Consider the following 13237-nt stretch of genomic DNA (forward strand, 5'->3'; position numbering starts at 1 on the left):
TTGACCAAGCAGGACTTATCTTGGGATGTAAGGATGGTTCAGCTCACACACATCCACAAATGTGATATACCACATTAACAGAATGAAATTAAAATGTAACTGAATTATAATCAATTTAAATGTAAGCAGCAGCACATAGACAGTGCTGCTGGATCCTGTAGTTCTAGCCGAATTACTTGAGTAATTCCAACTGTACCCCATATAGACACATGTACATACCCACCCCCCTCACTCTTTTCTCCTTTCTCCTACCACTCCTGCAACTCTTGGGGCTATGGTTGGTTCCATATTGACTTTACAGCAATAAGATTTGCTCCCTACTTACTTAGCTATTCTTTCAGGCTACTAACTGAAGTTTTATAGGTTTCTTACTATTAATTCTATGCAGTTCCTTTGTAGTTGTTAGGTATTTCATATTTTTGTTAATATAGTAAATGGACTCATATTTTCAACTGGTTGTTGCTAGCATACTGAAATAGTATTTACTGACTTAAATTGTACAGATTTTTTTCTTTGCAATAATTTGATTTTAATGATGAGTGTATATATATGATATGGAAAGTATGAGAGTGCCCAAAGGAAGAAAAGATAAAGTCTATTTTGGGGCTGGCATTGTGGCACAACAGGTTAAGCTGCTGCCCGTGATGCTGGCATCCCCTACGAGCACCAGTTTGAGTCCTGGCTGTTCTACCTCTGATTCAGCTATATGCTAATGAACCTAGGAAAGTAGCAGAAGACAACCCCAGGTACATGGGCTCCAGCCACGTATGTGGGAGACACAGATAGAGTTCCTGCCTCCTTGCTTGGGTCTAGTCCAGTCCCAGCTGTTGCGGCCATTTGGGGAATGAACCAGTGGATGAAAGATTTATTTCTAACTCTTTGAAATAAATAACTACATCTTAAAAACAAAAACAAAAGAAAAAGCCTACTTCACTAATTTAATTCCCTGTTGTTTAGGTTCAAGACAGTTATATCTCTCTACCTATACAGTGATATTTTAAACTCTAAGATTTTATCTATCGATATTCATGACTTGTGGCTCATATTAATACACACACTTGAGCAATTAGAAACCCCAAAGTCTATATAACTACAAAGCAAGAATCTAAAAATTATAATGTATTGAAAAAACACAAATGTTCTTCCTAATGAAAAATTAACATAATAATATACAAAGTAATGACCCCAAAGAGTTTACTTAAATTTTTCCTAAATAATAATTCAGGTTGGTTTAAAAATATTACAGGTATCAATAGTATTAACCACAGAAAAACTCAAGTTTTCAATATACAAAAATTCCAACAAAGTCTAACTGAATTAATTTTTTTAAACTTCAGCCTTCATGATTTTTTTTAAAATTTTTATTTAATGAATATAAATTTCCAAAGTACAGCTTATGGATTACAATGGCTTCCCCCCATAACTTCCCTCCCCGCCGCAACCCTCCCCTTTCCTGCTCCCTCTCCATTCACATTAAGATTCATTTTCAATTCTCTTTATATACAGAAGATCAGTTTAGCATATACTAAGTAAAGATTTCAACAGTTTGCACCCACATAAAAACACAAAGTGAAAAATACTGTTTGAGTACTAGTTATAGCATTAAATCACAATGTATAGCACATTAAGGACAGAGATCCTACATGAGGAGTAAGTGCACAGTGACTCCTGTTGTTGACTTAACAAATTGACACTCTTATTTATGGCATCAGTAATCACCCTAGGCTCTGGTCATGAGTCGCCAAGGCTATGGAAGCCTTTTGAGTTCACCGACTCTGATCATATTTAGACAAGGTCATAGTCAAAGTGGAAGTTCTTTCCTCCCTTCAGAGAAAGGTACCTCCTTCTTTGATGACCTGTTCTTTCCACTGGGATCTCACTCGTGGAGATCTTTCATTTAGGTCATTTTTTTTTTTTTTTTTTTTTTTTTGGACAGAGTGTCTTGGCTTTCCATGCCTGAAATACTCTCATGGGCTTTTCAGCCGGATCTGCATGCCTTAAGGGCTGATTCTGAGCCTTCATGATTTGTATTGAGGAAAATAAAGTAGGAATACAGATTAGAATTGTTTTAATAAATTACTTTTCTTCTCTTAATGGCACCTGTAAGAACTCTAGAATTTTTGTCTCTAATTTTTCCCTTCCTTAACATTTTTACTATTTTAGAGAAGGAATATAATGGAAAACTGATAGAATGAAATTATAATATTATTTAACACTTAAAGTTGACTGTGATATATTATACTTAATGTCGAAAGACTGAAAGTTCTCCAAGGACGAAGAATAAAACAGGAATTGTTTGCTTTCATAACTTCTATTAATATTATTATGGAGGGTCTAGTCATGGCAATTAGACAAGAAAGAGAAATAAAAGGCATACAATTTGCAGGCAATATGACCTTGCATATTGAAAAACCACGGGATCCTACATAAAAATTATTAAAGTAATAAACTTGTCCAGTACAATTGCAGGAAAAAGATCAATGCCTACAAGTTAACCATATTTCCATACCCTAGAAATGAAAATTGCAAAGATAATAATAAAAAACAATTCTATTGATAACATCAAAAGAATAAAACACTTTAATTTAACAAAAGAACTATGAGACTTTTACACTAAAAATCATAAAATGTTTTTGAAAGGAATTCAAGAAATAAACCTGTACTGAACAATTAATTTTCTACAGGGATGATCAGTCAATGTGAACAAGGTAGTTTTTTTCAACAAATGTGATCAGCAAACTGAATATACACATGTGCAATAATGAAGCTGGACTCCTAACTCACACCATACAAAAATTAACTCAAAATGTATAAAATGTGGCACAGGAGGTTAAGCCCCTGCTGCCATCACTGGCATCCCATATGGGCACTGGTTCGAGTTCTGGCTGCCCCACTCTTGATCCAGCTCCCTGCTAATGTGCCTGGGAAAGCAGTGGAAGATGGCCCATGTGCCTTAGTGTTTGGGCCCCTACACCCATGTGGGAGACCCTGAGGAAGCTTTTGGTTCCTGGCTTCGCCTTGGTTCCTGGCTTCGGCCTGTCTCAGCCTGGTCACTATGGCCATTTGGGGAGTAAACCAGCAGATGGAAGATCTCTGTCTCTCCCTCTCTAACTCTGCCTTTCAAATAAATAAAATAAATCTTAAAAAAAAAAAAAAAAAAAAAAAGACCAAGCACATCTGGTGAGGAATAACAAGACAAGTGAGAAACCAGAAACCTCACCCATCATTGGTTAGAAAGTAAAATGGTTCAGCAACCCTGAAAAACAGCTTGGCAGTTCCTTCAAGAGTTAAACATAGATTTACCTTATGACTCAGCAATTCCATTCCTAGGTATATAACCAAGAGCAATGAAAATGTATCTACACAAAACTTTTAACGATATTCATAAAAACATTATAACGAACCAAACAGCGAACACAACCCAAATGTCTATTGACTGATGAGTAGGCACATGAAGTGTAATATATCCATAGGGTAGGGTATTATTTGGAAAGAAAAGGAATGAATTACTGATACATGCTACAACACAGATGAACCTTGAAAACATTATGCTAAGTCAAAGCAGACAGACAAAAGGCCAGATATTTTGATTCTATTTATGTGCTAGATCTAGAACAAACTGATAGTGACTGAAAGTGGTTGCCAGGGGCTGGGGATAGGAAAGAATGGGGAGGAACTGCTAGTAGGTGTACTGGTTTTCTCTATAGGTTGATGAAAATGTTCTGGAATTTGAAAGTGATAATGATGGCTCAACACTGTGAGTAGACAAAAAATATTTAATTGTACATTTTAAAAGGGTGGATTTTGTGGCTCATGAAGTACTTTTTAAGAGATAAGGGTAAATAAGGGTAAATAACATAAATCCACAATAAGGTAATACACTTTTAAACACATTAAAATGTTTATTATGACACTGTGCTAGAGGCAGTATGGGGTAAAATGATACATTTTGTTGAAGTGTAAGTGGGCACAACTTTATAAATGATCATGATAATTCATGATCAAATCTAAACATTTTCTAAGCAATTCTATTTATACAAATTCTGATTATGCATTTGTATGTACACAAAAATATCTACAAAATTATCACTACGGTATTGATTTTATATGGTAAAAGTCTGGAAATACTTATATGCTTGCATATGCATAATGTTTATAGAAGGATATACATAAAAACATGCCAACACGTTTTCCTTTCAATAACAGGAACTGTAGGAGTGAGAGCAGGGGTGGATAAAGATTTACTTTTGCATCGTTTCAATTTTGTACAGTGTGTATATGCTACCCTTTCAATTGATTACTTAACTTGGGAAAGGATGACTGCAGCTGGAAAAAATGTGCTCTAAGGTGGCGCTGAAAATTCTATTTTTACCCATCAATACATAATTGGTATTAAGTAGTTGGGAATTAACAAAGGAATAACAAACAAGTTTAAAAACCATTCTAGAATATATTTTAAATTTCAGAATTAAATTCTTCAGCCTCCTAAAAGCCTGGAGTTGTTTTACCCAAACAAAACACATTGTCTGTCTTACATGTATGATTCAAGAGAATAATTACTACACAAATATTTCATACATGTTCTTTAATGTAATTAAGGAACTGCCTTTGGCAAATTTCAGTTAAGGAATTGGAACTATTTCCTTAAGTATAGAAAGGAGTTAACACCAGGACCAAAACTACTACCTTCAAAACATCCTGTACGCAAGGTAGGACCATAGCTGGTATTAGGGAACTTGGATTTGGATACCACTGACCCATCATGGAAGGATGAAAGAATAAGCATGGATTTCTCTAGAAATAGTTACATGATTTGACTGCAGATTCTCACTTACTATAAAGCTGTAATAAATTCTAGTCATAAGTAAACTATAAGCTTTGTCCTGTTAATCTGTCTAGCAACTCTTATTTACTTATTTTTTATTATTTTTGATAGGCAGAGTGGATAGTGAGAGAGAGAGAGAGAGAGAGAGAGAGAGAGAGAGAGACAGAGAGAAAGGTCTTCCTTTGCCATTGGTAAACCCTCCAATGGCTGCCGCGGCTGGCACACCACGCTGATCCAAAGCCAGGAGCCAAGTACTTGGGCCACCCTCCACTGCACTCCCGTGGCATAGCAGGGAGCTGGCCTGGAAGAGGGGCAACCGGGATAGAATCCAGAGCCCCAACCAGGACTAGAACCTGGTGTGCTGGCGCCACAAGGCGGAGGATTAGTCTATTGAGCTGCGGTGCCAGCCTATCAACTCTTTAAGCACAAGAGGTGATCTTGGAGACTCTCACCTTTCCTTGTTTTACAGGGAAAATACTTTTTTCAATGCCATACAAATTTGAAATTATACGATTTTTGCTTTAAGTCTATTGCTTGGTATACTAATCAAGCTTTTGATTTGTTAACATTTTTCCCTAAAATACATGTGTATTTATTTATTTGATACTATAATTTCCTATTAGTTCTTATACTATCATTATCCAATTATTAGCTGGAAGTTTTTTGAAGATTTATATTTTTATTTGAAAAGAAAGAGTTACAGAGAAGCAGAGGCAGAGAGAGAGAGAGAGAGAGAGAGAGAGAAGTCTTCCATCCTCTGGTTCACTCTCCAAATGGCTGCAATGGACAGGGCTGAGCTGATGTGAAGCAGAAGCCAGAAGCCCAAGGACTTGGGCCATCTTCTACTGTTTTCCCAGGCCACAGCAGAGAGCTGGATCGGAAATGGAGCAGTCGGGACTCAAATCGGCACCCAAATGGGATGCTGGCACGGCAGGCGGTGGCTTTAATCACTACGCCACAGCGCCAGCCCCGGAAAGTGTTTTAAAGCAAAAACATTTAATCACTAACTCTGCCCCTAAGCAAAACATACATCCACATAAAGAAGGAAATACTAAGAACTCTGCTTGACTAAGTATTCTACATCAGTGTGAAAAATTATACCGTGGGCTGGCGTTGTGGTGTAACAAGTAAAGCTGCTGCCTGTGATGCAGACACCTCATATGGGTGGCAGTTCATGACTTAGCTAACTCCACTTCTGATCTAGCTCCTTGCAAACGGCCAGGGAAAAGCAGCAGCAGATGGCCCAAGTGCTTGGGTCCTTATCCCCCAACATGGGAGATCCAGATGAAGTTCCTGGCTTCTGCTTGCCTCAGCCCTGGCTGTTGGGCCACTTGGGAAGCAAACCAGCAAACAGGAGACCTTTCTCTGCCTCTCACTCTCTGTAACTCTTTCAAATAAAATAAATCTTTTAAAAAAGAAAAGAAAAATAATACTGAGTAAAATTACAAAACAAGGGCGGGGAAGGAAAGCTCAGAACAGCCTTTCGAGTTTGGTATTATGTCACACTATTTGAAATGTTTAAAAATCTCCAAAGATTTGATAAACTCATTCATACAAATAGAATATAATATAAAGTCAAATAAAATGCTTTAAAATACAAACTAAAAATGATTTACAGTTCAAAAATGAGAGAAAAGGAATTTTACACTCTGTAAAAGTGCACCATTTGATTAAACACCACCACCACACAAGTACTACACTTCTAATCTCTGAAAACATTTCCTTGAGGTGAAATATGTTAGAACAGATCATGCTGTTCTGGCTACTGACCTTTAAGGGAAGGAAGATCTTTCAACAAAATAAGCTTAGAGAAAAGTGCTAATCAATTTAAAATCAAGAAGTTATAACACTATTATATAAGCACACACACAAACCTGATAATTAAAAGTTGAGTCCCTCACTTAGATTTCTAAAATGACTGCTTGAAAATAAGGTATTTTGTGAAGTGACCGCTGGGCAAAGACAGCCTCTACCGAAAATTAGTAATCATCATAACTTCAAAATTAAGCCTTAACTTCTATTTTAAGATTTTTGCTTTGTGCAAACATGAAAAAAAAAATCAGGGCCAGTGTTGTGGCACAGTGGGTTAAGCAGCCACCTGTGATGCTGAGTCCTGGCTGCTCCACTTCCAATCCAGCTCCCTGCAAATGTACCTAGGAAAGCAGCAGAAGCTGGCCCAACTACTTGGGTCCCACCACCCACTTGGGAGACCTGGAGGGAGTTTCAGCCTCCTGTTTTGGCCTAGCTCAGCCACAGCTATTGCATCCATTTGGGGAATGAATCAGCAGATAGAAGATCTCTCTGTCTTTCAAATACATGAATCTTAAAGAAGGAAAGAAACCAACCAACTAAAACAGGGCAGATTTGCTTCATTTACTATAGCAATTACAGACATAGTATGTAACACAGTCTTAAGTAAAAGCATATTACATAAACTAATGCTGTGATCTTTGTATCAAACCTGAATATAAAAAGCAGAATTATTATATGTAGGGAGGAAATGGAACTTACATAAGTTGGTGTTTCCAAGCTGTCTGTGTTGACCAGTACTGGAGGAGGATTTGCCTTTAAAGAAAGAATTGTAAATGCATCAGCATACAAGGAAATCAAAACATATTAACGTTCACAAAAGCTAGACACCTATAAAGGAATTACTGCTTTTTAATATGAGAGCTTTATATATTTAAACATTATATCCATTTTCTAGCATCAAATAGAAAAAAACAGGTCTACGCACTCAAATTACATTTGCTTTTGTGAAATAAATTGCTATTTCTCCTAAAAAAGCCATAATTTTCTTAAAATCTGCAAAGAAGTTCATGATAGCCATTTCATAAAATCCATGAATAATCTGTAGTATGACAAACTCTTCCTGGGTTGCGTAGTCTCAAGAATCCCATAATTCCAATAATTTTATTACTCAGAAAAATTCTCCCTTGCACTGACTTGTATTTGAATATGAAAAAGTCTGTCACACAAAAAAATTAACTGCAAACTTCTGCAAAATTAGAAGCACAGTCTTAACGTAAAAGTTCTTGGTTATTTTCCATTGCAATTTATTGTGCTAGACCACTTGTAGAATAACAGCAGATTATGTACATCTAATTAAGTTTGTTGTGAAAAAAGTTTGGTTTCTTGGTTTAGAAGTGATTATTATGCAGGTGAAACTAAAGAATAAAATGTAATAACAAATAAAAACCATCATAAAACTGATGTGATTCACTGCAAAATTATTTGTTTTATACTATAAGGTACCCAAACAACATTTTGCAGAATTAAAAAAGATAACTATTATTTAATGTTTTAGCTTATAAATATTTATAGTTATATTCCAATTAACCAGTAATTCCACATAAATGGGCTGGTGTTGCAGCACAGTTGGTTAAGCCACCACCTGTGACTCTAGCATCCCATTACCAGAGTGCAAGTTGGACCCGTGACTGTTCCCCCTTGAGATCCAGCTCCCTGCTGATGTGCCTGGGAAAGCAGCAGAAGATGGTTCCAGTATTTGGGCCACAGTCTTCTATTGGAATATGCAAATGGGAGTTTGGGCTCCTGGCTTTGGCCTGGTCAAGCCCTGGCCACTGTGGTCATTTGGGGAGTAAAATAGCAGATGAAAGATCTCTGTGTCTCCCCTTCTAGCTGAAACTCTGGCTTTTAAAAAAAAAATCTTTAAAAATCAATGATAATTTATTCTGCTTAAACAATTATAGAAGAGGAGGTTAAGAAAAAAGGGTATAAAAGAAGTTATAAAAGAAGTTATATTCTTCAAATACTATGTAAAGAAAGCCATTTGCTTCTCTCTGATCATTTATTTCCAAATATGATGTAGAAAAAGTTTTTATAAAAATATATTTATACCATGATTATTATGTTAGTTGCTTGTCAGCAACAACTCATCATTGCATAGTTATCTTCTGATTCTAGTAATTTAACATTACTAGAGGTTAATACTGAAATATATAGAAACAAAATGATATATGGTCTTATATTTACTTCACAACAAAACAAAGTTGGTTTCAAAAAGGCTATGGATTAAATAACTCACATGAGTTGACTGCTGTAGCTGGGCAATAGGTATACATGGAGCTCACAGTTCTATTTCCTTTACATTTAGCTATTTTTTTTTTTTTGACAGGCAGAGTAGACAGTGAGAGAGAGAGAGAGAGAGACAGAAAGGTCTTCTTTCCGTTGGTTCACTCCCCAAATGGCCGCTATGGCCAGCGCTGCGCTGATCCGAAGCCAGGAGCCAGGTACTTCCTCCTGGTCTCCCATGTGGGTGCAGGGACCCAAGCACTTCGGCCATCCTCCCTACCCTCCCTGGCCACAGCAGTGAGCTGGACTGGAAAAGGAGTAACTGGGACTAGTACCCGGCACCCCATCCGGGACTAGAACCCAGGGTGCCGGCGCTTCAGGTGGAGGATTAGCCTAGTGAGCCGCGGCGCCGGCCAACATTTAGCTATTTTTGAAATATTGGATGATAAAAAGTAAAGCAAAGAGATCACACAAACAAGACAAGTATCTGCTAATACTAACTGATAGAATCAAAAAGGGAGAGAAAGATCCAACATGGGAAGTGGGATACACAGCAGACTCATAGGATGGCAGATGTCCTAAACAACACTCCGGCCTCAGAATCAGCCCTCAAGGCATTCAGATCTGGCTGAAGAGCCCATGAGAGTATAGCAGGCATGGAAAGCCAAGATATCATGGGAAAAAAAAAAAAAAAAGACCTAAATGAATGATCTCTGTGAGTGAGATCCCAGTGGAAAGAACGGGGCCATCAAAGAAGGAGGTACCCTTCTCCGAAGGGAGGAGAGAACCTCCACTTTGACTATGACCCTATTGGAATAAGACCAAAGTCAGCGAACTCTAAAGGCTTCCATAGCCCTGGCAACTCATGACTAGAGCCTAGGGAGATTACTGACGCCATGAACAGGAGTGTCAAATTGTTAAGTCAGCAACAGGAGTCACTGTGTACTTATACCCCATGCGGGATCTGTCCCTGATGTGTCATCTAAAGCCAAGTGATGCTATGACTGGTACTGAAACAGTATTTTTATACTTTGCGTTTCTGTGTGGGCGCAGACTGATGAGGTCTTTGCTAATTATATACTGAAGTGATCATCTGTATATAAAGAGAATTGGAAAAAAAAAAAAAAACAACCTGGTGTTAAAATGGAAATGGCATAGAAAATTAATTATTTTGAAAAAAAAAAATTATGTAGGATCTCTGTCTTTAATGTGCTGTACATTGCTATTTAATGCTATAATTAGTAATCCAATGGTAGTTTTTTCACTTGATGTTACTATATGGGCAAAATGTTGAAATCTTTACCTAATATATACTAAATTGATCTTCTGTATACAAAGAGAATTGAAAATGAATCTTTACATGAATGGAAGGGGAAAGGGAGCGGGAGGGGGGAGGGTTGCGGGCGGGAGGGAAGTTATGGGAGGGGGGAAGCCATTGTAACCCACAAGCTATACTTTGGAAATTTATATTCATTAAATAAAAGTTTAATAAAAAAAAAATCACAAATAGTCTGCAAAAGGTTAATACAGCAGTTGTGAAATACAGGTTACACTTGCTGCTATTAAGATATTAGCATTCAAACTATAAAACTAGTTTTAATGTTGAGAATTCATTCTAAGAATAAACACAACAGAGGATGGTGCTGTGGTGTAGCGGGTAAAGTGCAGTGCCAGCACCCCATATGGGCATTGGTTCAAGTCCTGGCTGCTCCACTTCCATTACAGCTACCAGCAAATGCACGTGGGAAATCAGTAGAAGACAGCTCAAGTCCTTGGGCCCCTGCACCCATGCAGGAGACCTGGAAGAAGCTCCTGGAAGAAGACCTGGAAGAAGCTAGACTGGTCTGGAGAGTGAACCAGCAAATAGAAGATCTCTCACACTGCCTCTGCCTCTCCCTCTCTGTAACTCTGCCATTCAAATAAATAAATCTTTAAAATAAAAAAGAACACAATATACAAAGAATATACATACAGTAATGATTTTTGTAGCTATATCTCAAAATTGAGTGAATGATCATACCTGAAAAGAAACTATGGAAATAAAAGGACTTGAAAACACACACACACACACACACAGTACTCACATCAGGAATCCACAATTTCAATCAAAACTAGTATCAGGGTGGTAAGAAAATCTAGCAATTTGAAGAATACATATCACAAAGAATGGTCCAAAGTAAAAATCCACAGAAATGAAGTTCAAGAGGCATGATATAATTGCCTCCAGTTTAGCCACCGAAAATATGATACAAATATCTAAGACTGTGTTACAAGGTAGCAAATTAAAATGCCTGTGTTGGAATAAATCATTTCCTTTTCTACAAACTTGAGATATATATATATATATATATATATATATATATATATATATATGATTTTATTTAATTATTTGAGAGAGAGAGTTACAGACAAAGAGAGGTGGCGTCAGAGAGAAAGGTCTTCCATTTGCTGGGTCACTCTGCAAATAGCTGCAATGGCTGGAGCTGGATCGATATGAGGCCAGGAGCCAAGAGCTTCCTCCAGGTCACCCATGTGGGTGCAAGGGCCCAAGCACCTGGGCCATCTTCCACTGCTTTCCCAGGCCATAGCAGAGGTGGACTGGAAGAGAAGCAGCGGGACCAGAACCAGCACCCATATGGGATTCTGGCACTGCTGGTGGAGGCTCAGCCCACTATGCCACAGTGTCCAACGCGACTATTTTCTAATATTACATAACACAGAAATAGTATGTAATAAACTAGTACTCCATAGCACTCCAATTTGGTGGATGTGGGAATGGGAGTGAACTAGGTAGCACAATTTGAATGGGGTTAGTGGGTGTGTAACTCAGAAACAAACAATATTCCAGCATCAAACCTACAAGTGTTCTAGCAGCAAAGCTAAAGAACAGGCTGCTTTAGAAGGATGAGATGTAGAATATATGGCTACAAAAAATAGTACTTTTAGGTAGGTGAAGTGAAGAGTGAAAGCTCATCTGGCCAATTTAAGACCCTAGGATCCTTAGTGAAGATGGTGGGTAGTGCAACAGGTAATACGGAATTATCAACTTTGCTTAGAAAACCAACAAGAAGATTTGAGGCAAATCTGTGTAAAAGCTATTTCAAATAAAAAAAGAAAAACAAAAAACAAAAAACCCTCTTCTGCAACTCTTTCAAGTGACAGTGTATCTCAAGACATGGGGTGCCAGGTTTTTCTACCTCACAAGGTATCTACCATTTAGTGACACCTGAATATAGGTAAATCAGAACTACTACTGGAACTAATTTTCTCCCTTTGTGAAGACCCAGTAACACCTGCCTTTACCCTGGAGGACAGCAGGAGGCCCCAAGAAGTACTAGAAAGGAAACATCTATTGTAAACCTCAGGAAACCATATAAATGCTCTATTATTATTTACCAGTAATATATAACATTATGTACGTTTCAATTTGGACAATAATGAAGTTCTACAATTTTCGAACCGATTGAAAGAGGTAGTGAAAGAGCAATTTGACCCAAGCATCAATAATAGCACTTAAGAAACTTTTCTTATCTAACTTTTACTATTCTATTTCATTAGCAAAAGATCTTGTAATGATTGTTGCAACAGCAGACTTTAGCATCCTTATAAAATTCCAGAGGATATAACAGTTGCAAAACATGTTAAAATATTATTAATATCCAGTTATTTAAAAATAGGCTAAAATGAACAGCTCAGAAAATGCTTTCGATGTGCTTGTGTTTTTCCTTATAAGCATTTATTAACATTTCATGTCCCTTGTTTAATGTCCCTCTCTCCATTATTAAATCATAAACATGTATTTTTTTCAAATGTAGAACTTACAAACCCCAGAAAACACAACTCACATTCTAATCTTAGACACACTGCATATAAAGTTAAATGCTAGGGCCGGCACTATGGTGCAGTAGGTTAATCCTCTGCCTGAGGTGCCGGCATCTTATATGGGCACCAGTTCTACTCCCAGATGCTCTTCTTCCAATCCAGCTGTATGCTGTGGCCCAGGAAAGCAGTAGAAGATGGCCCAAGTCCCTGGGTCCCTGTACCCACATGGGAGACCAGGAAGAAGCTCCTGGCTCCTGGCTTAGGATTGGCACAGCTCTGGCTGTTGCAGCCATTTGGGGAGTGAACCAACGGAAGGAAGACTTTTCTGTCTCTCTCTCTGTCTGTAACTCTACCTCTCAAATAAATAAAATCATTTTTAAAAAAAAGTTAAATGCTATCACAGAGGGGATTGCAGAATGTTCTAATGATTATAGAAACTAATGGAATGGATTCTGTCTCTCCACCTGGACAACTGCATGGGCAGATTCTGTCTGAGGTAATACTAGAGAATTCTGGAGTCAAATGAAGGCTTGCAACTTTCAAGTGAAGGCTTGG

General features: G+C 37.7%; 1 protein-coding gene across 13 annotated transcripts in view; it reads right to left on the reverse strand.

Moving 5' to 3' along the window:
* DLG1 (discs large MAGUK scaffold protein 1) overlaps positions 1-13237 on the reverse strand; it is a 243260-nt gene that overhangs the window by 96862 nt on the left and 133161 nt on the right. For all 13 annotated transcript variants that reach the window (XM_062209736.1, XM_062209726.1, XM_062209746.1 and 10 more), the window contains one exon: positions 7337-7390. In XM_062209736.1, coding sequence (XP_062065720.1) covers positions 7337-7390 — 54 coding nt within the window. The remainder of the gene's footprint in view (positions 1-7336; positions 7391-13237) is intronic.

This window comes from Lepus europaeus, chromosome 2 (assembly GCF_033115175.1).
Source record: "Lepus europaeus isolate LE1 chromosome 2, mLepTim1.pri, whole genome shotgun sequence".
Taxonomy (NCBI): domain Eukaryota; kingdom Metazoa; phylum Chordata; class Mammalia; order Lagomorpha; family Leporidae; genus Lepus; species Lepus europaeus.